Raw genomic sequence first — 26,754 nt, forward strand, 5'->3', positions numbered from 1 at the left:
TTAATTTTGGTGGTGCAAAGACAGGAAAAGTGGTTCCAAAAACTTAGGTTATCAGTCTGAATTCACAGACTGTACAATCTTGTTTTTGTTGCCTCTCTACCAACAGGAATTCTGCGTACTCACATTCTTGATCCTTCTTCTCTTCCTTGAAGAAACACAGCTGTGGACACGAGCCTTTATTGCAGCGCACCACTGCGGATCGCAGGGAGCCGGGCTGCACTGCGTGGAAATGTGGTGCAGTTACTGCATGTTGGGAATAAGGGCTTGAGCATATCAGTTAACATCAGGCAGTTTTTCTGTCCTGAAAATGGCCGAAGCCAAATGTCCCAGTCATAGGTACATGAAAGTTAATAACAGACATAGAGTAATTCCAATCTGGAACCCTGAACAGGTGCTTTTTGCCCTGAAATATGCCGATTAATTTACTTGGCAGAATGACCTTAAGATTTCTTTAACAGTGCTTGAGGGCGTTTATTTGCAGAACCAAAAAAAATTTAAAAAGATCAAAATTCACTAAAATTGTGAAATTACTGAGGCTCAGCTAAAGCATATCAATCCTCTATTGGAATGGCCTTGTCAGGCAGCAAAGTGGGCAGAGCTGCTGAACGTTCATCTTCTGGGTGGGATTAAGTTATGACAAACAAATGCCTGTTCCAGACAAGCACATTCCCCAGGACTTAATAGCTTTAATTTATACGCATCAAATCTGAGGCACTAGTTAATGCTTTTACCTCTGCCTTCTCTTCTCACATGTCTAGCATTGGCTTGCACTGTCTTTTTGTCTGTAGGAAGCCTGTTTTTCAACCAGTTGGAGCAGTGCCCAAATGCTGCAGTAGAGTGGTACAGAAGCACTGGAGGCAGTGGGATTGCCCGTGGCTCTAGGAGCAGCAGGAGAGCTGGAAGCTTGCACTGAGGCAGGCAGGTCTGGGGCTATGACTGGTTGGTGTCCCAACCAGGTATTGGTGACTCTGGTACAGAAGATCACTGTTAAGATGAGCTGTGCCATCGCTAAGGGTGAGCTGTGGCAATGGAGTGTTCTGTCCAGAAGTTATAAGCTACAGGGCAGATATGTACTGTGAGCTGGAGTATGTGATGTACAGATGAGGTCTTGTATGTTATTTCAATTTATATGCTAATTTTCTCGTATTTATGTATATTTTTCTCTTCCCCTTTTGCTTTCCACCACTATCTTTTATAGTTCTTGGAAGACTGTAAACAAACCATTCTGTTTGGAGCCAGCAGCAATACTTCTCTTTTTCTGTTTCTTTTTTTTTTTCCTGGCAGCCCACTGGTGCTTTGGATTTTGATTTCCTTTACCTATTAGAGATATTTATATATGTAGATATTAAAATAACACAAAATGCATTTTTTCTGTTTCTGCTCATCCTTAAAACAATGTGCAGCTGTTGAACTGCATATGAGCTTTGGGTTGCTGCATGCCATTCTTGATGAGCGTGTTGTATCGAGCACCAGGCAGTGGTGAATATCTCAGAGCACATTGCACTGAGCTCGGGCCTGTTCCCTTCTCCTTTAGAACACCAGTGGTATTCTCACCCTATCTCTGCTCCTTTAGAATATCTGTGGTAAAGGAGAAACTCAGAATGAAAATTTTGGTTTTACTCATAAGGTTTACTCACTTTATATTTCCTGTGGTATAAGTTTCCCACTCCCGTTGGTGGCAGCTGGGTATCAGACCGTTTGTTCCATGCTTGTCGAATCCCTGCTCTCCTCTGTGCCTCTCTGGTCTGTTCTGCAGGATATTTTTCCTTCTTCTTCCAGGTTCTGCTTTCCCATTCCACCTTCTTCATCTCATCTTTTCTTTCCTTCCCTTGTTGCTGAGAGTCTTAGACCTTCCCATCCTATTTTCCCTTCCTGTCTATAGCAAGTAGAGCATTTATCTTAAGCAGTTTTCAGCTTCAGATCTACAGAGATCCCGCAGAAAATGTTGTCTGAGAAGCAGGGACCAGATCAGCACTTTATGAGGTCAGTTCCCTGTTGCTCCACTGGTTCCCTCTGCTGTCCATCCTTGTTTGAGGTGCACAATGCAGGAAGAGCCCGGAGGAAGCGTTGCGTACATGACACACCGTGCTGCCCTGAGAGGTCAGTATCCAGAACTGTGCACCACCTATGGCTGCCCCAGCACACCAGTCATGTTCCTTGGCTGTGGTTGGTGTTGTGGCAGAGGGAACACAGCTGGAGGACAATTACTTTTAGCTGGAAGTTCGTGGTTAATTCCCTCTCTGAAAAGAATACTTTTTCTCACAACAAATTCTAAATTTGCTCAGAAAAATCTATGTAGAGCTTATATTTTCCTTAAAAAATGATAAACAGCAACTTCATTGAGATTCATAGAGAACTCAGATATGGAAAGTGTGTTTATTTAATTGATGACAAGAAACATCTGTGTATGCTGGCACACTCTTCAGGAGGTGGATGAGAGCCATTCTGCAGCCTTTGAGGGCCACCCCTCCAACTCGTGGCATTGCTGTGTCACATATGGGATGAAACACCAGTAGCACACGTTCTTCATTTCTGAAGATACACATTCCTCCTTCCTGGTGGCCTGGGGTGGTCATCTAGCTCAAGATTCCTTCCGTGGTTTTCTTGTTTATTCTCAGATGAGACAAAGATGGTCAATGTAAGGGCTGCATAATGTTTCTTTTCCTGCTGTCTCATACTTGCACAGGTTTATTTGAAATGTTAGCAAAGCCTTGACAATCTCGCTAAGATTCTGGGAAAGTATCATAGTATGAGGGGTTTGTGTATGGCTCTGTTCCTCGTGTCTCTCCTGCCCTTCTGGACTCCTGTGTGTCTGGGGCAGCGCACATTGCTGCTGATGCACCGCACTGTCCTCAGTGACATCCTGCGTTTTGTTCTCAGGGCTGGGACTGCAGCGATGCTCTGCGATGGGCTGATTTGCAATTCCCTGACATATGCTAGTTACAATCATACATTAGATTTCGGGAAAACAGCCCTCCTAATATGCATGGGAGAGAACACACCAGATGATTGTTACAAGAGAGATGTGAGACATCTTATTTAATTTAATATCAAACCAAATGGAGAAACTTTGCAGAAGTGAGTGCCAGATTATCCTCTGAGGACTACAGCCTGGCTATTTGGCTGCCAATAAACTACATATTTTCTTATTTACTAATAGGAGAGAAGTGAACTCTCCATGGTGAGTAATACAGATAGCAGCAGCTCCAGTTTCTCTTCATTCATCACTATATTGCTTTCCCCAAGCAGAGGTCAGTGAGTACTTGGTTTCTTTTCCCTGTTGTGGAGTTTACATTCATGAGTCACTGGAGGGTCTGCAGTTGTTTCAGGAGCCTGTTCACCTCTCCCTGCTCTTGTTGGAGAAAAGACTGAGGGACTGAGGTCGTGTTCTGGGGCATGGGCAGGAGGAGGAGATGGAAGATTTGCTCCCTCATGGCCTATGACTCACTTTACTTTAGTCACCCTCTTCCACACTGCAGTGGGGAAGGTTTACGATTGAAGCTGCATCCTGAGATGTATGTCAGCTGGCCACTGGTGGAGGGGAGAGGATGTCTTTCCAGGCAGCTTGTAGTTGAAGTAGGTTGGTAGGTCATGCTCAGATATCTTTAGTTCTTTTGAAGGATGGCATTCGTAATCCAGGTGTTGGTATGTCTTCTGAACTGCAGGAAGGTTCAAAACCACTCTCAGCATTTGTGTAAAATGGGAATTTTGGGTGCAGTGCAGTTGGCTGTAAGTGAGCCTGTGAGTGACTGAGCTGTGACTGAGCCCTGCATGCGTTCTTTCAGGATTTAGTTACATTAAGTTTATTTTTATGAGCATGGTCTTGAACTTTTACAGCAGTGTTTAGTGAGCAGATTGGAAATTCTGAATATTAGAATAGGGTGAATAAGTCATGAAGAGTACTTATCTTATGAATGTCACTTCTTTTTGTGAATTCATAGTATCAAAGAATCCTTAGTGTTGGAAGAGACCTCTGAAGGCCACGTAGTGCAACTCCCCTGCAATGAACAGGGACACCACAGCTAGGTCAGATTGCCCAGAGCCTTATCCTGCCTCTCCTTGAATTGCCTGGGAATAAGGCATGACTTGTCTGAATTTAGTTGTTGGTTGAAATTATGCACCAAATAATTCCTGTCGGGAATCCTTAGTTTGTAGCTCATACAAAAGCAATTTCTTGTGAATAGTTGATAGTCAGAAGCTTAGTTATGATGCTAGACACAGAAATTCCAGGGATTATTTTTCCATTTTGTGATTAGAATATCATAACTTGTCTATTCATTTATATGTTCATTTGTTGAAAGAATTACTTAAGATTTGAGAGTATTCTAATTCATCAGTCTGCGAGAATATTGCAGTATTTGCCAGAATTTCCTGTTCTGGCCAGCTGTTCTGCCAGAGCCGTGTTTTGTTAGAAGGCAGATGAAGCAATTTCATTAACAAACGTAAACAGGAGCTTTTTTTTCTTTCTTGTATTCCACCTACTCTGAAACTTAACTTTTGATTTTCAGAATAACTGAGATACAAAGGCTGTTTCCACCATGGGGACATAACTTGTTACTTGCTTCTTTTAGGCCTAAGCTTTTAGAATGAACAAAGAAGAGATCTGACTTTTTCTCCACTCCCAATAATGAGTCAGGAAAAGTCCATGCCACACCTGTCGATGATCAGGTTTTATCTAAGTAGATTTCTGTTTTGATTTTTGTCACAGTAGCAAGAATTAACTGCCTCCAAAACTCCTCAGCTAATGAGAACAGTGCGTCTTCACACCTTTGCTAACCCAGAGTCTCATGCCATGCTTGTATCACACTACACGTAGAAATTGCTTCAATCTTTCTTTTACCTATTATAATGGGCTTTATTACTGCACCAGATTGTGAATACAAAATGAAAGGCATTAGACGTGTATACTCCTGCTTATTTGACAATGTGCTGTATATTGCTTACGGGAGGTCTGCCTGGTGTAGTAGCTCTGGTTGTGGACTTATTTTTTTGTGCTGAGGCTGGTGAGCTGGGAAGTGATGCTGACCTTATGAGGCATCCTATGTCAAGTTGCCCCTCTTCCCAGTCTGACTGGCAGGGATGAAATTATCATTATAAATTTAAAATCCATCAAGAACTTCAAGACATCTTTGCCAATTACCCCAACTACACCTTAGGTTGCTGGATCAGCAGTGAAAGCGCAGCTTGAGGAAAACACAAACTAGCAGAACGTGTTCCCATGCCAGGTAGACTTCTTGAAATAGCACTGCCCACAGGGATCGTTTGTCACATTTGAAATGATAGCAGGCAATCTGTCGTGGCCTGTGATGCTTTTCCATCATTCTGTGCACAGCCATGTGCCTCCTGTATGGATCCAGCCCCTGGGGCTCTGTGCCCTGGCTCGTAGCCATGCGACACGCAGCCATTGCGAGGCAGGTGCCTGAGCTGGGCTGTAACAGCAGCTGAGCCATTCTGCTCCATGCACTTTCATGCTTACACTTTTGTGAGATGAAGGCTCCAGTTGCTGCTTATTGGCAGACAGTAATTCTTTCTGATTACCTGATGTTTACCCTACTTGTGTTTTTTGTATTTAGTCCCTGTACTCAGGTTTGTAGCTTGATTGGAAGCTCTTTGTGGGCTGCATACTTACTTAGTACCTAAGTGTTCAGTCCTGAGCTCCTTCAACAAAAATAAACGGTAATGCTATTTATTCAATATTTATTCTCTCTTTTGCACGGCAACTGAGTCAGAGCAATATAATGGGATCTTTTTAGCATTTGCTCATTTGCTTTGCAGAACCCTCTTCCTGCTTTTTCTCCCCTTATGTAGGTGTTGAATATTGCTCTTAAGTGTAGATCACAATATGTAGGTTTTGACAGAGTAAACATATTGAAATCTGTACAGCAGATTCTTGGTTAATAATAGAGGAGATTAACATAACCTGCTTTAATTTGATGTTATACATGCTTAAATGAGGTGTGTAGGGGAGACACATTGTGTCTGAAATGCATGCAAAGACAAAAGTATATTTCTTTAATGCATACTTTCTTACAGATTTGAAAAGCAGATTTACATATTTGTGCATACAAATATTTAATTAAATTTCAGCTCTTTTTAATGAGGATTAGCTAGGAGTCCCTGCTTGTTAATTTTAACCATCTACAAAAGTTGTACAAGTACTGAGCACAAATTTACAAATGCCTTGTTTCCCTTGGCAGAGCACAAGAAGAAATTTAAAAATAAGTGGGCGTTTCAGAAGTTTTTCCCCTATGAAACTATTTTGTAGTTTCCCCTATTTGCAAAATAGGAAACCCCCCATTTTGCACACATCCTCCACTTGTGCTGAGTGTCTTGGTTGCTGGAGAGTCTCATACGAGTCAAGATACAAGAATAAGAGTCTCAAAAACCAATTGCTCTACCTTAAGTTTGTACTTCTTGAGGTTTTGCTTTTATAACTGGCTCGATGCTTGGGCACAGGAGCTGAGTCAGCACTGAGCTCTGGCCTCACCAGGTGACTTTGCTTTCTGAAATGAAACGTTAGGAGGACTTTTAAGGAGCCATTTAGTTTCCTCTGTAAGACAGAAGCAATGGTAAGGCTGGTGCAGAAGCTGAGGAAATGTTTGTTTCTTAATTGATTTCTTTTCAAGGAAATTAAAAAGGAAGAAAAGTGAATAGCTGCTGAAAGGAAAGGAAAAATCTGTTGTCTACTCTGTAACCCCTATTTTCCAAGGTTTGGATGGATTTTATACATCTCTCAGCTGAGCTATTTTTTGGCACCAAAATGTTGGTTGTGATTTGCATAATCACGTGTTACTTCAGTAGGTGCTTGCAAGAAAGCTGAAGTTATGCCTGCTTTTTCAAATGGAATTAATTTTAAACTATTGTGCTAATTTTAAAACATCCCTTTAAACTGTGGAAAAAAAACAAACTTTTGTTCACTCTTGAGGTGTAAGCTGGGTCTTGGAGAGAATCAAATTAAAAATTGGTTTTCAATTTCTAAGAGATGGAGCTACAATTCCTTTTTCCTTTCCACTGAAAAACCATAACATTTAATAGGAAAAAAAACTGTAAGAAAATCTTTAAAAAAGATTTGAATGAAAAGTTTTGATTCCTCCTTTTTTTCTCCTTCTCTTTGCCTAAGGTAACTACAGCTCATAGAGAAGCAGTCGTGGGGAGCTCAGTTTCATTATCTATACACCAGTGTTAGAGCCAAAACATGCTTAGAGATGTAGAAACCAGTGAGTGGATGAACAAGTTGCTTCATGCTGAAAGCATTTGGTGCAAGGATCTGTTAGTATGTTTAAAATCTTGTCCGTAGTCATGTTGTCTGTTAAAGCAAAGGCATTCCAGGCACATAATATGTTGAGGATCACGAACCTCACTGCAGAACCAAAGGCAGTCTGAGCTCTGGGAGCACACAGGTGTTTTTATTATCCCTCTCTTCATAGGCTACTTTCTTCCTTAAGCTAGACCTCAGGGCTAGCTGACCTCCCTTTTACGTCTCCTCCTCTGAAGTAATCCCCATGGGTCGAAGAATGACATTTCCTCATGGTAACTCACAGATTTCTAAATGTGTTTTAGGGCTATTTGGAAATTCTTTAATGAATCAAAGTGTGTTGAAGTGCTTCACTTTGGTCCCTCTGAAATGAGTCGGTGACATGGAAGAGGAAAGGCTAATTCTCCAGAATGGGAGGAAAGCAAGCATCCCAAGTGAAGGCTTCACGGGTTAAGCCTTTTTAGTAAGACCAAGCAGAGTGATTGGAAATGTTCCTGTAGCTCGAACTTCTTTCAGACATGTATCTGGCTGCTGCTGTGATCAGCTGGAAATATCAACTCATTGTTTCGCTCTGTCTTGTGAGACCCTCTGGTCCAGTTTTCCTCTGGGCACCTTACTGAGAAACCTCTCCTGGAGATGCCCTGTATGCTCTCTTGTGTGAGGAGGGTCTTCTATGTAAGCATGATGTGGCCTAGTGACACCTAGATTTTCAGAGAACGGGACGATTGTTCCGTTGGTCACTGGTTAAAACATTCAGAGTACCCACTGTGTTTGTCTGCCAGCATGGGAGAGCAGCTGGCAGGCCAGGGGTTAATTCTGGCTGTGTGGTTCAAGAAGCTGGCTCTGATCACTCTGCTGTCACAAGACGAAGTGGCCTCTGGCTTTCCAAGATGAAACAGGTTCCTTCAACATATTATAATTCTGACTGATTGAAGGCTGCTCTAAGTGGTTAAAATACAGCTAAAAATTACAGCACTTATCCCCAGGCTCTTCTACGTGAGCTTCCATGTGAGCTCTGTGCTTTCACTCTCCCTACATCCCCTTGGGCTTTTGTGTTTTCCCAAGGTTTGTTTTTCCTGTAGATCTGCAGGGAAGCTGGGTGTTCGTGTTTGGTTGCTGTGCTGCCTATGGGGAGGTGTTTGCTCCTGGAGTGAGGAGAACGCAAGGTCCCACACCACTGCGAGTGCCCATGGCTGTGCCTGGGCCATGGCTGCTTGGCTTGCAGGGCAGACATCTCTCCCGAGTGCAGATGCAAGAGGAAGAGAACAAAGCAATTGCATTTGTCCATTTGCTAAAGAAAACCTAAGCATTGTGCCATCTGTTCTGCAGCTACGTGAAGCCTGATGAGCTCTTTGGAAAAGGCAGAAAATATGCTCAGAATCTGGGGAAAAGATGGATGTGAAAACAAGTTCCTGAAAATTGTCAGGTGCTTGGATAACACCAGAACAAACCAAAAATAGCAAAACAAAAAAGTAAAAGATATGAGAAAGAAAACTGCCTTAATGCAGGGAGTCAAATGCAACACTCAATAGATTTTTCTCTCATGTCATCTCCAGGGCCTTCCATGCGTTTGTTCACTTCTTCAGGCTGATCCTGCTCAGGAGAGCATTTAATAGCTTCATAGGTGTGCTATAAACCTGAGGGGCTGCACCCAGCAGCGGTGGCCCTGTCCCCAGCGACAGAAGCTGGGCCTTGGGCTGAGGTCTGCCCGTGCCTGGGCCCAGCACACCTGCCTGCTGCCAAGAGCCCCAGCCACTGCACAGCTGGGCGTCGTTTTTCAAAAGCCAGGAAGGAGAACTGCAGACTCTGTGAAAAATGATAAAATCTGGAAAACTTTTTAAAACAACTTTTATAGCTTCGCAAAATTCCTGCTTCCCCAGAGTCCAGATGAGCCCTGTGCAACTGGAACTGCCTGCAGCTCCTCGTCGCCGTGCAGCCACCAGCATGGGCTGACGGCGGGGCCGGTGGTGGGCACAGGGGCTCTAGGGCAGCAACAGGCTGGAAGAGAGTATTATTCACTGCTGCAATCATTGCAGCAAGGGGATAGAGCATGTAAGGATGTACCCATTCAGGCTCCTGCTTTGTAAGCTGAGAACAGCAGTGTGGTTGGAAGTGACTGATGGTGAGAACTGCTTGGAGCGTGAGGTTGTGCTGGTAGGAGAAGGTCATCTCATGATTCCTGCTTTGAAATCTCCTGGCTTGGCCTTCAGGAGATTTGGAGACGACTTCCTATCTCTTCCACAGAGCTCCTGTTCATCCCCAGGCAAGTCATCCAGTTTTCCTGCACCCCAATTCCCCAGAGAGGGAGCAGGGATTGCTTTCCTCCGGCACGGTGCTGCGAGGCTCTGTAGGGTTTGCAGTTACCATAGAGATGAAGAACTTAAATAGAATTTCAGACCTGTTGAAGGAGAGCTATGAAACCTGATGGTGTTACCAAAAGAACAGCTTGGCTCTGGCCATATTGCGTGGGGCAGCTACAACAGGTTGTAAAACTGTCACAGTAGGTGTAAGCACTGTGAAACCAGGGTCAGTTGGAATACAGACTTGTAAAAACAAAAAACGTACCAATATAAACTCAACCTGTAAATACAAAGTAATATCACTGGTTACAAAAATAAACTAAAAGAGATTTTCTCTTTAGGATCATCTGGGCATTTTAATTTGACAAAGTCTTTTGGTCTGGCAGGAGTCCAAGACCAAGAAGTCCAGACCTGCTTCTGTTCTTTCTGGGGCACCCTGGGGTTTCTGAGGCTCCTCTCTGTTTGTATTATAGGTCTTTAATTTGCTATGAGATGTCAGCTGGAGCAGGAAAAATATGGACTTATTCTGCAATTTGTTATAGGCAGAGGGAGGCAGGGGAAATTACGCTTTAATTCAATTGATACTCCTCTCTTACTCTTCATTATGAAATGAAGAGACAACTTTCAGGTGCTTCTTACTGCACTGTTGTTTTCTTCTGTCTTTCTCATTCATGTTAGGGAAAAAAAATGTCATGCCTTTGGTCTCTCTGCTGAAATTAGAGTGGTTTTAGAGGTCCTGATCATTCCCAATCAGCATTTATGGGAACATTTCAGTTTGGTTGTTTTTGCAGGCATCCTGAATCCAGTGTTTTCAATGCAACTTTGCCACTGACTTGTATAACAGAATAACAATGCCATCTGTCTTGTCTTTTTTTATTCCATCTTCAAACATCAACCCCCTTCCCCCCCCATTTTTTTTCCCTCCAGATGTGCTGGTTTACTTTCTCAGGAGAGGGAGAGGAAATCTTCATTGAACTTGCAGCAATAGTCATCCACTCCTCATGTGAGTTGGCAAGAGCTAATTTAAGACTTCATAGGATGTGTGGGTTGGTTAAACACTCCTGCGAAAGCCTTTCAGGTTTTTTCTGGTCAGTGTTAACTTCCATTTGATAGTTTCATATGCATTCATTCCATGATCTTCCTGACTTTGTCTCTTGGGCTCCTGATGGTGCTGTCTCTAACCTGTACCATGTAGTTAGTGGCCACTTGAGTGGGAAAAGTCACGATGCCGTTCACTCCCTTCACAGTTTTTCAGAAGTGTTGGAAGTTGACGTCTGTGAACCTCTGTGGCTCTGTGATCACATAGCCATGGTTTTCCTCCAGTGTGCTCATCTGCCTGCGCTGCAGGTGGGTTGGCTGCATTAGTGATGTGTCAGCAGCAGGGCCTGCGTGGACCGTGGCACCATGGGCCTCAGCAGCATTTGGGTGCCCTCAGGAAACATAGGCAGCTATGTTTTGTCCTCTGCTGGGTGTCGTTGTTGCTCTAGGCAGGACTTAGATGGAGGACTGCAATGACTGACTGGTGGAGATGATGCAGATGTTCTGGTAACGTCTCTTATAAACTATGTAAACTCCTGGTTCTTGTAACTACATTTGGTCAATCAAGATTGAGAAGTTTGTTTATTTTGTTGGCTCAAAAGCTGCAAATGTTTTTTCTCCCTACCTAGTAGCCTAAATTAATAATGTCTGTTTAATTATAAAGCAATCTCATGAGATTTACAGGCAAACTTTAAATAACAAAGCCACCATGTTTTATAGATGACACATAGAGTATGGAAAGCACCTCCTCAAGAGCTTCCCTAATATTTTTCAGCTGTAATAGTAATGTCCAAATAAACATAGGCCATTTATAAGCTCACCAGAATGTATGGTGGCCCTAACCTAGCTCTACTGGTGTGAATACATTAATCCACTGAGATGTGATATACAATTTGATTTCTTGTAGTACTGGAAGATATTCAGACTGATTTATGCCCTCTCTTTACATTTACTTTCCATACTCTTGTTATTTTCAGGGATTGCAGCCCACCTTCTGTTCCACTCCTGCTGATTTCTCATGTTTCTGCAGTCAGGATCTAGCTGTGATTAGATCCTGTAGGGTTTTGTCTGTACATGTGAATATTGTACGTTCTGCAGCTTTGGTAAAGAATTTATGGTTACTGGCACCATAGTTTAAGGAGTGGGTAAAGGAGATGCTCCTGTTCTTCAGTTCTGACAGTAAAGAAATGTTTTATTGAATGGAGCCAGAGAGGAAAATACCAGGAAATGCACTGGCATAAAAAAACCTTAAAAAATGGGAGACTGTCAAGGTAAGGGAAAGATCGGATCATATGAATGGCTGTACTGTACTGGGCCAGTGTCTGTGCAAGCCCTTATCTTGTCTCCAAAACCAGTCAGTGGTGAATGGTTATCTTTGGTTTCTTGGCTTTAGTAGCCTTCTCTGGTGCTTGTTTTGGTGGACTTGTCCTGCTGCAAGAAGTTCCACAACTGAAGTGTGTGTTGCACAGGGCAGTACCCCACTGTCAGGCTTATTGGTCTTTGTACCCAAAATCACTCTTGGAGTTTTTCTTAAAAGCTGCCTTTGTATTTCAGTTGCACTCATTCCCCTTGTTCTGAAGCAGCTTTGAGCAAGCTATGACCCAGGCTGTAGCCAGCTTGTTTCATCTGGAAGTTTTTTCAGTATGGAGTCCTATAACCTCTTCATTGTAGATTCCATTTTATAACCTTCTGTAGATCTTTCAGTTTGAAATGAATCTCTCAGCACAACCTTAGATGGGGAGATTTCCTACAAAGGGGCCTCCTCAGCTTTTCCAAGGTGAGCATGTTTTGAAGAGCCTCGTTTCATTTGCTGACTCTGAGTGCTCCTTTACATCTTGATAATCTCGATAATTGGTTTAGATTTCTTGACGAGTTTTCAGCTCCTGATCCATTTGAGGAAGTTTCTAGGATAAGGTTTTTATGCTTCTGCGAGTTATTCCTCAGATTCTAATTTACTTTATCTTATTGTGTTTTTACATTTAATCTGCCAATTTGACCATTTTGATTTTACTAATTTGGGCTCAGCTTCAGTTTTTACTTTTATTACTTGAAGGATGCCTGTATATTTCAAATAACCATCCCTTGTTGTGTTGTTTAGCAAAGCTGACATTCATTTGCTCTTTCTGAACTCATTTGATGGATGGATGGTATATATTTGCTCTGGGCTTTCAAGACTCTCTTTAAATAGTTCATGGTACCTACAATGAGCCCATTCAATTCTTCTTTAACAAGTTTCTTTACTCTTACGTAGTTATCCGTTCTGGAAGTGAGCAGTGCAGTAGAAATATTGCAGGTTTTGTTGTTCTTGCCTCCTCTCACTGAACACAAGCACATTGTGGTCAGTATTTGCAACACCAGTAGTAACAGTTCAGCCACACTGCTCACACAAAGACTTGGTATTGGAGCTTCATAAAGCAGTCAGTAGTGATACCTACAGATAAATGCTCAGCAGCAATTCCCAGGACAGAATTTGCCCAGTCCCCTGGGTGCTGGATATCTCCCATTACGGTGTGCTTCCTGTCCTCATGGCCCTTTTGCTCTCCCTGTAGCAACCGTAGCTCTGTTGCTATCCTGATCAAGTCGTTGACAGTATCACTCTATGTTGTTGTTTTCCTATTTATACCTAGAACTTGAATCCAGAGGGATGCTGTATGCTTTTTTGTTATGGTTAATCTGAGTTAATTCTAGATTCTATTCTCCACCTGCAGGGTGGTGTTTCCATGTGCTTCCCATCCTGCTGTTACTAGTGTCCTCAGGCTGTCCTCTTTTCACTGGTGTTTGGTATGTTCTTTTATCAGCACACATCAACGTTTACCCTTCTGCATTTTCCTCTCCTATTATTTAAAACATTCTTTACAGCCTTTTCAGTACACAGCATAATAACACCTGAGAAAATGATCTCTCCTGTGCAGACTTTATCCATTCTGGAGTCTTCCCAATGCCTGCTGAGTCCAAACTGTTTCCATTCCCCCTGAACCCATACCTCATGTTCTCAGCTGTGCACTGCCTATCTTACTTGTCCTTTCATGGGGCTGGGAATGCTTAGAGCAGTGTCACAACAAAATTCCTGGTTTCAGCCTGCAGTCTGATATCCAGAACATCTGTCTCAGTGCCCACAAAATGACCAGGAGCACCAAATCCTCCCACTGTTTCCTAAGAAGCCCTCTAACTTTCAGATCTCCATATGGATTAATTGCTCTGTTATATGAGTGTGCAAATAAACCGTACCCCTCCACGGGACTTCCACCTGCAGTTATTTCACTTGTAGCAGCCAGGAGCTTGCTTCAGGCTGTCTCTGGGTGGTCTGTCTGGCATCTGTTTTTGTGGCTGGTCCACGAAGGGAGGGATGGAGAGCCTCCAGCTTCCTTCCAGCCACAGCCAGCTGCCTGAAGCTGCCCTCTGCCTTGCTGGATGGGGATGAAGCAGAGCCTTGGAAGGAGCTGGGTTCCCTTGGCTCAGAGAATGAGCTCTCAGAAGAGGTCCAGCTTACGTTCATGATTTTGCATTTCTAAGGAAACGTACCACCAGCTGCTGCCCAGCTACCTGAGCCCAGTTTGCTCTCAGATGATGTTCTTCATTTCTTCCTCTGCATTTTTATTTTCCCATCATACAATGCCTAACCTTAATCCTTAATCTCTAGGTTCTCATGCAATGCAAAGAATGAGAAATATTAATTTAAAGGTTCTAATGGACAAGCTTTTCAGGTGTTTATTTTTTCTTCTTAAGCTGCATGAGATTGTCCGCAATATTTCAGCTTGAAATTTCTGATGGAGTTTCTATTTTGTTCCTTTCCTAATATGTCCAAGTTTTCCCTCTATCAGCAATCTGTATTCTCTCCATGCTTTCAGATGCTGGAGAGTTATCATATGCCTCCTTTCCTCTGTCATACAGGCAAATAGCGCACATTAATTTTTTGATTTAATCCTTCTTAATAAGCATGTTCCTCCAGGGATTAATTATTTTAGTTTCTGTACTGAATCTTGCACTTTGTTGACATCTTGTACTGGAAGCGTAGAACTGAACACGGGATAAAATTGAAAGCTCATCTCTCATTAGTTTTCAAGCTCTCATTTGGATAACTGCTTTTCAGGTTAATCTCTTCAATGTGGGGTAAGAGCAGGAAGGTTAAATGAGCCTGTCTGTGGGATGCAGAAAGGAATATAAGTCCCTGATGTTGTAAACTCTTTGGAGCTTTTGTTTTCCTTCACCCTCATAGGCATCACTTTAAGAAAAAATCACATTTAGCAGGCGGAGGCTGTCTGATTCCTAAGCCATGAGGAGCTGCTCAGGCCACCCTTATGGCTGGATTTGGGCTGCTGGGGCACAGCAGAGCCGTAGGGTGTGCAAGCTCTCTCCTCAGTGTACTGTTATACTTGTGAGGGATCTGGCTTTCATCAAACTGGTTGACATCAAAAGTTGGGGACCATGGAGCGCTGGGTCTTTCAAGGTGTACGTCTTCATAGGACATGATGTAGGGGTAGGCCTTCCTGCCATGCCCTCTCTGGAGAGAGCAGAGCAGAGGTAGAGGAGGTTGAGGTGGCCTTGCTTCAGCAGCGCGCTGCCCTGGAGTTGGCATTCAGCAGCTTGTTGGGAATGTCAAGTGGTGCTGCAGGGATGTCTTCTACAGGGAAGAGTCAGGATATTTATAAGCATTAAAGTAATCTTATTTTAAACGCGAAGTTTCTGCTCAAATGAATTATATGTATAAATTTTGAAGCGAGTATATATATATATATATATATACATACAAATAAAGTAAATATATATTTAAATACAGTAAATCCTTTTCCTCCAGTGTTTGGTCTTTTATCTTGTTTACTTATAGCAAAGACTTAGACTCTGTTTCCCACCCATTGATGGACCCGATCCAGCCCTGCTGCATTCTGGATGGTGTCTGTTTTTGGGAGGCTGCAGTGAGGCTCTGGTGAAAGTCTTTGGCCTGTCTCACGCAGAAGGTCAGACTAAACTGCTTGAATATTTATGAACCCATTTATGAATCCTGGCCTTGAGATTTATGGATGTGACACCCGCTGGCTTCAGTGTGTGGTGATTTGTGCCTTAAGGAAATATATTTTTGAAAAGAAACTTGTGTAGCAGTCACCCCAGTTTGTGAGAATTTGAGTTGAAGAGCTCTCCAGTTGGATTGGTTTTGTTTTCTTGCCGAATAGCAATTCATTTTTATTGCTGAGGGTAGAACTCAACTGTGTGTTTTGTCAGAGTGACCTCAGAAATGCTTTATTTCAAATGGTTCCTTGTGTTGAAGTGGAAAAGTTAATCCTTTTGGATTTTGCTGTTAGCAAATTCGTGGACTCAATATTCACGCTTTTCCCCTCTGAAAGATTAAAATTGAGAAACTCTGTTGCAGGGAACCGCACTTACTATTCCCTGCTTGCAACAACAGCAATCAAGTTTACAATCCCCTGAGTCAGCACGATCTGCCGCATTTATCATTTTCATCCTTAACAGCTATTTAATAACTCACCTCTTTCTCGTTTGGAATTACATGTACCTGGGGACCTCAGACCTACAGTCTTTTCCAAAATGCTCTTGCTGGAACATTATTTTAGCTAAAAAACTGCTGGTCTCTGTTTAAAAAAAAAAAAAAAAAAAGCAAGAAAAAAAAAGCTCCAGAATTGTATCAGGCCCAGCAGCTCAGCTCTTTGGAGCTGTTGGTCTTGGAAGCATCAGAAAGGTTGAGCCAAACCTGCCAAAGGAGCAATGCTGTGTCACTGCACAGCTGCAGGATCCTGCTGGGCTTCTCTCTGCTCCTGAGGCTCTGTTGCATTTCTGCAGGCTGTATCTGCTTCAGTCACTCCCTTTGCATAAAGCCACGTTTACCTGCGGTTAAACTTTGGAAACACAGCCTCCCTCCCTGGTGCCAGGGTTCAGAGGGGAGCAGCGGGCAGTGCAGGGCAGATGCTGTGGGGCAGAGGCACAGGCTGTCCCACGGCTGCATCTCTTCAAAAACCACAAATCCTCCCTTTAAAAACTCCAAATGAGTTATGGCATTCATACGCAAGGTTTGAGTCCAGATTCTCATCTACTATAAACTAACGCATGTCTGTTAGCATCGGGTTATATTGGCTGCAAATTTGTCTCACTGCTGCTATTAATCACACCTGCAGTAGTGTTGGGACTGAGCTGGGCTGCATGGACAAAACTTTATTTTCAGTAGCAGTGGAAGCATACAGACACATATTTCTGTATTTCTATATTCCTTATGCCCCTATGTTTCTCCCTTGTGCTACAAGGACTGTGAGAAAGCAGACTGTCATGAAAGCACTCAGTATAAATGGCTCTTCTGCATGCTGCTTTTCATTAGTAGGTCCCAAATGCATTAAAAATGTGACCTTAACTCCATTCTGCAGAGGATGAATAGGGGCACTAAGAAACATGCAGCTTTCATACCTCTCTGCTTCTTTATCAAACTATCTATGCAACTCCTCTTTGTATACATAATTATTCTGAGGAAATGTGGAAAATAAAGCAACTTAATCACAAGTTGACTTGGAAATAAAAGCTGAAAAATAGTCCTTCTAGAGTGACAGTAAGAAAAACATGTTCAATTAAATCTTTTTCTCTTTTTGCCTTTCTACGCCCTGCCTGGAACTGAACAAATCAGTGCAGTGTAGGAGAGCAGCAGCACACAGCACAGCGAGGGGCACCATCTTCCAAGGGTTTGGTGCAACTCCTTCAGAGCAAAGTGGATTAGCTGTGCAGTGCTTCAGTAAGTCAAGGCATATTCTCAAAGAATCCAGTGTAAACATGACATAAGGTTCTTTTGTAATTACTGTCTACATAAATGAATCTAAATAGAAATAAAATGCCAAGCATGTCTGCTCCTAAATCAACATACTTCATGATTGAGAATAAATAAATTGCAGAACTGGAAATGTTGAGAAATCCCATATAGGATGGAATGAGTTTGGAAGGTCTGTGCTGTGTCCTTGGTTATACTCAGGCCTCCTCACTCCAGCTATCTGAGATCTTTATGTGTCAGGTCCATTGTAATGCAATTGAACTAACAACATTTCTGTACTTCAGTGCTGGGTGGACACATCTGTTACTGCCTGGAAAAAGCCCATTCTTGCAGCTCTTAGACCCAGAGAAGGATCATAAATAAAAACAACACATTCAATTTGCTTTCTGATTCTCTGCTGAAAGTGCCATATTAGTTCCAATTTTAGTCAAATGTAAAGCAATGAAGTATATTTAGAGTACAGACACGTTGATATAGAAGTGGAATAAGTCCCTGTCTGATCTGTTGTCCTGCAAATATAAATATTTTCCCTTTTGAGTCATTTACAGAATGTTTTCTGGAAACTGTACAGTGAAATGCAAATCTCCTGTCCTGCTTCTCTGAGAATCGATTGCTGGGAGGATACCATACTGCAAATTCCCCTCTGGAGGATTCATTAACATCAGGAGTGCAGGCTGCTAACCAAGCACTCAGCTTAACAGTCAGATAGTCCAAACCTCCCTTTGGTGTCAAGGAGGATTCCATGAAGTTCAGGGCTGTATTTAGGATTTGTCTCTGCACAGGTAGAACCAAATTCTGCCTTATGTGGCAATTACTTTTTCAGAATCAAATACTCCCCCCCAAAAAACCCAGAACTCTCTATTTACAGAAATACATTTTCTATGAAACACTTTGGTTTTATAGGTGATAGATTTAATTAAATAAGCAGACACTTAGATTTTTAAAAAATTATTATTAATTTCAGGTTTGCTCACATTTAATTTTAGCTTCATATCTGTATCACGCGCCTGGAGATTGGGAAGTAAATCTGCCTTTATATGGCAATGAGAAACTTTGTAAAGCAGTACTAATGAGGAAGAAAATGAACATTAATTAAACTTGTGGTTACAGGATAGGTTGAAGCTCTGGAGTCCTGAAGCAGCAGTTAGATGGGTTGCTTCATTACAGCCTAGAACAGGAGCTGTGATGGGAATGGGAATGAGGAGACAATTAAGTTGCTCACTGAGTGCACATTTAATTAGCCACAGGAGGTAAAGCTCTAAAACTCGGGATTTTCTTAGATCCTAAATATGCCAGGCAGTTTTTCTATCAAATTAGACTTTTAAAGAATGCCTTTAGAAATGTGAGTGAGGTTGGGGTGTTGAGGAGGTGAGGCCCACTCCAACACAGAGCTGTGCAGGGAGAGCTGCTGGTGGGGACGGGGCAGCAGGTCCTGTGGGGAGGTGTGGCCTGATGGTAGGTGGCCTTGTCCCGTACAGCTGGGCAGGTAGGGAAGGTCCCTGCCATCCTCACGCTTATGGGTATCCGTAGATCCTCTGGTCCTTGAAAGTCTGGCAAGTCTTCAGGGGCACGGGAGCTCTATTGCTCCCCAAAGAGATCAGTGGAGCCCTAATCCCAGCCCTGTGTGTCGCTATGAACTCATTTGTGGCTTATCAATATAATCTTTGTCTTAATTAGACAGGGCAGTCGCTCTCTGCCATCCTTACGAGTTTTTTTCCTGAGTGGCTTTCACTTCCAAATAACTGCCTTGCTAACCTTAGCAGAGGTTTTGGTTCTTTGAACTGCAGTTTCCTTTTGATTAAGTGCCTTCTGCCTTTAATGCATATTAATGAGTGCTAAGCAGTGCCTGACTCGAGTAATTTGCTGCTGAGTTCTGGGAACTCTTGGATGGAAGGCCTGGGGATGTCCTGCTTTGGGAAATAGTGGGATTTTATGGGCTCTTTGCTACAGGTCAGTGTGTTCCAAAGACCAATGCATTTTCAATTATTAGTCACAGGACACAGTCACAGCTGCCATCATTATTTTGCAATATTCTCACACTCACTTTGGTTTGAACTTCGAAGCTCCAGAAGAGGAAGATGTAAAGGCTTGGTGGGACAGAGGCTGGGCCCTGGCTGTGTAACACAGCATGTGTGTGGCTGTGAGGGGACATCACGGGCATGTTCCTGAGCCCTGTATGAGCAGCACTGCCAGGGTGGGCAGTGGGCATTACGGAGTGGGGCAGTGCTGGTAGCAGGTCCCTGTAAGCTCCTGGGAGCTGCTCTGCCCAGAACTTGGAGAGACTGAGAACTGAAAGGCTTAATTCTGCTTGCACATTGCCTGAAGTAAATGGAGGATAACCCAAGATTGTTCTCAAGTTTTCTTAGTCTAGCCAGTGTTGGAAGGAAGGCATGAATTTGCTCAAACAGTACAACACCTGCTGCCTGCAGGTTTCCTGGTGACTTTTTTTGAGATGTTCTGAGTTATATCAGAACAAAATCATGAGGCAATTCATCCTGAGCTTTTCAAATTCAAAGCACTTGGCAAAAAACATAAGTCAGCCTTTTGTATTATCCTACAAGACTGTTGTTATGGTGGTTAAGAAGTAGAGAAATGAACATGAAGAGGTTAAACCTTTCACTTGAACTGCCAAGGAAGTGCGTGGTGGAGAAATGCAGGAGTGCCATATAAATGGGTCTCATATAATTGTGGGTATGTTCATAGGCAGATGGCTTGAACTTTGGATTGCTGTGGGAACTCTGCCTTGCAGTCTCAATGAATTTTCTTCCTAAACTCTTAAATAAAGCCATATTTTCTTATTTAATTCAACTTAAGACACAAGAATAAAAAACTGTGTAGAATCTAGAATCTATAGAAAAATATATAATTCTTTTATGACCCAAATACACACAATTACAAAAGTTGTCCTTCTAAAACCAGCAGTAGATCAGATCTGACAATTGTCTGCCTGGTAATTTCCTTGGAAGATTTGAACTCCTCCAAGCCCTCACTGGCACCTCCCTCTGCACGTCCTGCAGGCATGGGCTGCATTTTAAACAATGCATGAACAATTAAGAATCGGCATTAGCTGCTAAGGCTTAATAATAGCTTTAAAAAGTCCAGAAATAAGTATAAACATGTTTGCAACAAGGCATCTTACTTGCTAAAAGCAAAATCCTATTCTTTCATTGGATGTCCATGTTTTTCTCCTGGGCATGTGTATGGCACCTGCGTTGTATGCTGTGCAGGTGAGCATGCAAATGCCTGTTCCTCCTTCATCTTTAGTTGTGTATTTCTCATTACAAGGCTTTAACATTACTGGGCATAATATCCAATATCAGAAGAAATGTGGGTATATATGCAAGTAAAATAAATATTGAAAGGAAAATAAAGGACAATTCAGTTCTGAAATTGTCATGTACTCCTTAAAGCACTCCAGAATATCAGTGGCTGTCTCTCTGGGTTGAGCACTTGCTTGTTTTAGCTGCCTTGAGCTGCTGAGCCTGTCTCACCTTTTTTGTGCCTGATGTAGAATCTAAATTAGATAAGAAGAAGCAGGACAGGATTTCAAATTCAGTTTCCTCCCTATACAGGCAGGATGGCATCAGTTTAAATTGCTTCGATATAATTTTGCTTCTTTAATCCTTCCTCTTCAATCTGTTTCTGTATACATTACATACATGAAATCTGGGACTGGAAATCTTGCCTAATGTGAGTTAAGACATGACAAATGAACCTGACATTTTTCCAAGGAGTGAACCGAAGAACAGACTGTATTTATAGCGGTAGAAATGCAGTTTGCTGCTTGCAGAAGGAAAAATATGGGTTGTATGAGAACTTTACTGCTGGGATATGGTAAGGGTGTTTTAGATGATGCTTGTTTCAAGTGAGGGTACTGAGTTTGAGGCAAACTGCTTCTCCTGGAGGCCTGAGGTTGAGTTTCTCCCAGCAGGGTTGGGGGTCCCAGAAGCACAGGAACTGAGAACTGTCCTCACGTCCAGAAGTTCCCAGTCCAGTCCTGTGAGTTGGGTGTCCTCAGTGGGCAGGGTGGAAAGGAGTGTGATGAGGAGGGAGGTTCTTCTGAAGGTCATTTTGGCTTTCTCTCTTTAACAGTTTAAAGTTATTCCATATTAACAGTAAGACTTTCAGTTTACACGGTAACTTTTTGCCACTTGAAGTTCTCAAAAACAGATTTGTAAATACATGCAGAAAAATGGACTCAAGCCAACCATCTCTGCAGGGAGCTGCTGCCCAATGTATCCTCTGCCCTTGGGCAGGGTTGCGTGTGGGAGACACGTGTGGAACACCCTGGTGCCCAGTTCTTCCACCTGCATGAAAACAATGGAAATACCTCTTAAAAGTGTTCAGTCTCTGTGGTGGTTTCCCTGCTGTGCTCAGTGCTGAGGATCGTTCGGATGATGTTCCTCTGAGATGCTCTGTAGCAGTGTAAATGTCTCAGTTTTCCATACCAGGGCAGTCGTTCCAGGCTGAATAAGTTTTTCTCTCTTAGCAGAAGTGCTGCTGGCATCTTTCTCAAAATGAGCTATGGCTAATTCTTGAAAGAGTTCTTTTTTTTCTTTTTTTGTCAGTGCAACCCTTTGTGTCAAGGGGAAAATAATCTCTGCACTTATTTGCCCGCATATAAGCTGTAGCACTTCTGTTCTGCTTCTGAACAGAAAGGCTGACTACAGTTTTTGGCTGTGGAACTGCCCATCAGGACCAGCTTACAGCACTGACCCGATCCTCTGTTTAGCAGATAGGAGGCACTGGGGCAGTCTGTGGCTGACAGATAGCCAAGGTCATATTAACTTGCATTGTAGTTGGTTTCTAATTGAGATGGTATTTCCTAGACAGGTTCTCAGACCTGTGCTTCACTCATCTGGTTTAAGGAGAAATCCCTTTGGTTCAGGGTTTTACCTTTTGTCCTTTCTTGTCAAGTTGGGGAAATGGAACTTCATTTTGCTCTAATAAAGAATTCACCTGGCTTCCTCTCTGCATCCTAATTGCTCTCTAGAGGACACTAATGTGTGTTTAAGCATACTGTAACTATTTACTCACAGTGTCAGCTGTGTGTGAGTAACACAAAATGTTCGATCTGTGCCCTGTTCCTCCAGGCTGGCATGATTCGCACGGACAAGGATGAGTTCTTCATTGAACCTCTGGAGAAGGGGACTCGTGAGGAGGAGGAGGAAGGAGGCAGAACACACGTGGTCTATCGCAGAGCAGCTGCCAAGAAGCAGCTTCCAATTGAAGATGCAGATACCCTGTACAAAGGTAAGGCAGAAATGTTAATACTGGCTGACATATCAAGTGTAACTAAAGGCACGTGCCAATGTGCCTTGCTGACTGTTTTTGCTATCCTCAAAGTGGTGTTCTTCCTCTGTAGGTAAAAAGGTGGGAAAGCGGTTCAGAAATTTATCTGGGATAAGCAAGCTCTGTAGCAGCCAAAACTATCTCCAGAATGATGGAACTTTCTATGCTTTAAGGAGCTTTCTTGGCTCTATGCACAGCATGAAGTCATTGTGCCAGCTAAGTCCCTGTGGCAGAGCAGAGGAGGGGGATGGTGAACGGAGCAGCATTGCACGAGTGCCCCATCTGCTCAGACAGCTAGCAGTGCTGTCTTTGCAAAGGCTGTGTTGCAAGGCTGCATCAGGGACCCCAATGCTGACATGATACATGGACTTCTTGTGGTGTCTTCACTGGGCTAAATTTATTCCCAGTGGTGAAATAATGGCATCTCCTGATATGAACACAAACTTCCTGGATTTATTTATGCTTCTGATTGTGGAATTTAACATAACGTGTATGGAGTAGTCAGCAGTAGTGTGGGGGGAATATTAAGTCACAGCTTGAACCAGTGATTGAGCACCTGGTGGGAAGGCAAGGCCAGCCCAGGCGATTGCATGCACCTGAGTGACCAGAAGGGGAGGAGCCAGGATCCACCCTTTCCCAGACCTCATGTAAGGGTTGGCAGTGGGCGCAAGGGGGTTTTGTTGGAGATTCCTGTGTATCTGAGGCCTTCTGAAGGTAAGCAGCTTTTTTTTTTTTCTCCCCGATTTATTTCTGTGCCTTCTGCTCTCGTATCTAAGCAGACCCTTACTCTACATAACTTAAGACCTTGCTACCCTGCCATTTTGTTGTGCTTTCCATCGTTTGTGAGTAAAACAATCTAAGCATAAACAGTCTTTCTATACAGTATTTTCTATTTCTTTTTGGTTATTGTTCCTTTTTTGGTGAATAAATAATGGATGCAAACCTTGTAAGTGGATGTTATGACAACTGGCTTTAACACTGAGATTAACTGGGTTGTTTGACAAAACAAAAAACTATCTGTATTTTCATTCCAAATGTGTGTCCCGAACAGCAGAGTTATTTGCTGCTGCACCCTAGAATCATCGTATTGCAGTATGCTTTAGGTATAATACAAAGTGCTAGACTTTCCTCTGCAGTAATATTGTGGGTGATCCATCTCTCTCTCGAATACGTTTTCAAAAGATAGATGTTGTAATGTGCTATAAAAACTCTGCATTGCTCTTGCATGTATTAATCTCCCCAAACCCCATGGAGGAACAATCATGGAGATTAGGCAGTGAAATTGGAGTTGTAGAATTGTGTTGGAGGGGACTCTTAAAGGCCAACTGCCCTGCAACAAACAGGGGCATCTGCGTTAGGGCCAATACTGTAAACTTCTAGAGGAAAAAAAAAAAAAAAAAAGCAAACAATTATAGCCATCTGACTTTTTTCCAGTTTGACCACCAGAATGACCAGACTGAATGTTGTGACCAAAGCAGTGCTGTGTTGGGTTCTTCTGATTGCCTTTGTGCTCATTTTGGAGCAGAGCTGGGGATGGCGGGCCTGAGAGCCACCATCATATGGTGGAAGTTACTCTGTTAGTAGGTGTTTATAAAATTATTGCAGTGTTAGAAAATATCAGCAAGTCACAGTATTTCCTCTTAAACAAAAGACTTGATGTTATTCACACCTTATGGCAGTATTTTTGTTTTTGGATGGTAAATATTCCTCAGGAGTAGGAGTCTGGTACACAGCGAAGCGTAAATTGCAGATCAGCTTCAGTTATTGGCATGCAAGAGGAAGGATCTTCTGACAGCCGTGTCTGAAAGCCTCTGCAGATCACAGCTTCTGGTGGGGCTGCAGGTGTGACTGATAGCAAAGCTGTGCTGCAGGGCGGTGTGTGATGCTGGCAGCCTTCTGCTGCTGGGCCTCCTTGGGGCCTCACCGTGCTGTGTGCCTGCGTAGCCTGGAGTTTGTAAGCTCTGGTGCAAAGACACAAAATAATAATAGCTGTCAGCCAGCACTGTGGAATTACAAAGCAAAGATGTGGCTGAACTCCCACAAGCAAAGTTGAGCTGTAGCACTGACCGTGTCTGGAACAGCAGGTGTCTGTGCCACGTAGGAACTGTTGTGATTTCTCTTATTTTACGTTTTAGAATAAGGAAACAAATGCAAAGAGTAATAATCTTCCCTCCACCTGTCCTCTCTTGATTCGTAAAATTGATAAAGATTAGGTTTTCTGGGTGGAAAAACAATGCAACCACAAATTACTGCACTTTTTTTGCCCCCATGGGATTCTCTCTGCCTTTAACAAAAAAATAGCTACTCTGAAACTGCTCTTCTCCTGTACTCTTATTAAACCTGACTTTTCACTCCTAACTTGCTATGGGCAATAGTCTTAGAAAGGACATGTTTTTCAGGGAAAAAAAATGTATTTTTATTTCTTAGTTTGTCTTTCTGCAGAATGCATCCAGTTTTGTTGAATGAGTGTCAGAATACTTAGTGTGAGGTATTGGTAAGTACGTGTCTCCATAACACTAAGAATCAATGGGCTTCTTTAAGAAATCTCTTTCAATATGCTCCTTCTATTTAATAAAGAAGTAGTAAATAAAAGATGGAAAAAAAAAAAAAAATAAAAGAACTTTTAACCCATTTAGCCAAGAGCTCTCCTCCTCTTCCATCATCCCTCGAGACATTAACATAGTTGCCAAGTCCCATAAATTTACATGTGATGAATTGTAATGGTTGGACTATTTTTAAAGTTCAGCCTCCAGGAATCATATAAATATGGGATGAGTTTTTTTTTCCTCTAGTGGAGCTTCTGTACTCTTAACTGTTGATAAAAACTTGGTTTTCTATCTAAATATTTTAAAATGAAGAACATCACAGTAATAATATTCCACAGTTTTGAAGGTAACACCTGTCAAAATCCCATGATCTGGGAGAGAGTTCAAAGTTGCAGTTTTTGAGTGTTTGGATTTAGAAAGATAGATATGAGCTTCTTGTAAGTGTTTCAATCTCTCCCACTCTTTGTTCCAGAAATGGGATAAGCTGTTCTCACTCCAGTGAGAAGGAAGTGAAGGAACTGAAAGCCCTGTGGACTGGGAGCTGGGCTGGTCAGTCTGATGTGGGGTGCCCTCTTCTTGTTGTGGCAGAACTGGAATCTGATTTCAGACAGTGTGAGATTTGTTTTTGTGTTTATGTAAATCGCCATCAAAACATTGGGAGATGTAAACACTTGCTTTGGCAGCCTGAATCATTGCATTCTGATTGATGTAGGACTATGTGGTCTTAGTGAGAATCACAACATAAAGGGAACAGCATTTCTACCTGTTTTGCCTCTGTATACAGTACAGTTTGTGAATGTATTGGAGAAACCCAAGCCTTGTATTTTAGGCAACTAAAACTATGGAGTTATACTATAAAAGTCCATGTGAGCTCACTACAGCTGTCTCAGTTGAGCTAATTCTTCTGGAAAGACGTTATTGTGTCTGGTTGATGTATGGCAGGTATGGTAGAAATAAACCCGACTTTGTCTAGCAAGTATGTTTTTACTGTTCAGATGCATCTAATAGGTTATTTTCCTCTAGATAAAAATAGTCAGCGTGTTGAAAATATCTTAGCATTCCTATTGAATTTCTTCTTAAATAGGTGAGAAATGTTGTCTGACAGCAGTAAGGTTACCTACATAATGGAATTAAAATTATACAGGTAAACTTGAGGATTGTTTTCTTTTCTTGAAGCTGCAGTTTTTTAACTTGAAATGTTCTTTAGGTGTAAGGTGAAGAGAGATGGAATCAATGATTTTGATGAGGTCTTGAATTTTTTTTCTGTCTCTAAAGATGATCTGAATATCAGCCTTCTAAACCTTATCCCCAGCTAAATCACTTTTTATGTTGATCAACTAAGAGGCAATGATTCTATGAAAACTTCCTTAAGGTTTGCATTCTTTCTCAAAATCATTGTTTAAATACATTATTTTGAGTTTTATTGTATTGCTTGACTGCTGAGAAACAGGAACTCGCTTCAGTTGACAGTTTTATTTACTGTGTAGATGAAGGATGACCTTAGCAAAGAGCCGTTTATTACTGAATAGGACAACAAGGTAACTCTCTAGATGTTCTTGAGGC

At 42.4% G+C, this 26,754-nt stretch overlaps 1 protein-coding gene across 2 annotated transcripts in view; it reads left to right on the top strand.

Moving 5' to 3' along the window:
* The window catches only part of ADAMTS2 (ADAM metallopeptidase with thrombospondin type 1 motif 2), a 223,481-nt gene that overhangs the window by 94,813 nt on the left and 101,914 nt on the right, over window positions 1-26,754 (top strand). For both annotated transcript variants that reach the window (XM_085237025.1, XM_085237024.1), the window contains exon 3: window positions 22,447-22,606. In XM_085237025.1, coding sequence (XP_085093151.1) covers window positions 22,453-22,606 — 154 coding nt within the window. In that variant the 5' untranslated portion in view covers window positions 22,447-22,452. The remainder of the gene's footprint in view (window positions 1-22,446; window positions 22,607-26,754) is intronic.

Source organism: Meleagris gallopavo, chromosome 15 (genome assembly GCF_905368555.1).
Source record: "Meleagris gallopavo chromosome 15, MGAL_WU_HG_1.1, whole genome shotgun sequence".
In the NCBI taxonomy this organism is placed as follows: domain Eukaryota; kingdom Metazoa; phylum Chordata; class Aves; order Galliformes; family Phasianidae; genus Meleagris; species Meleagris gallopavo.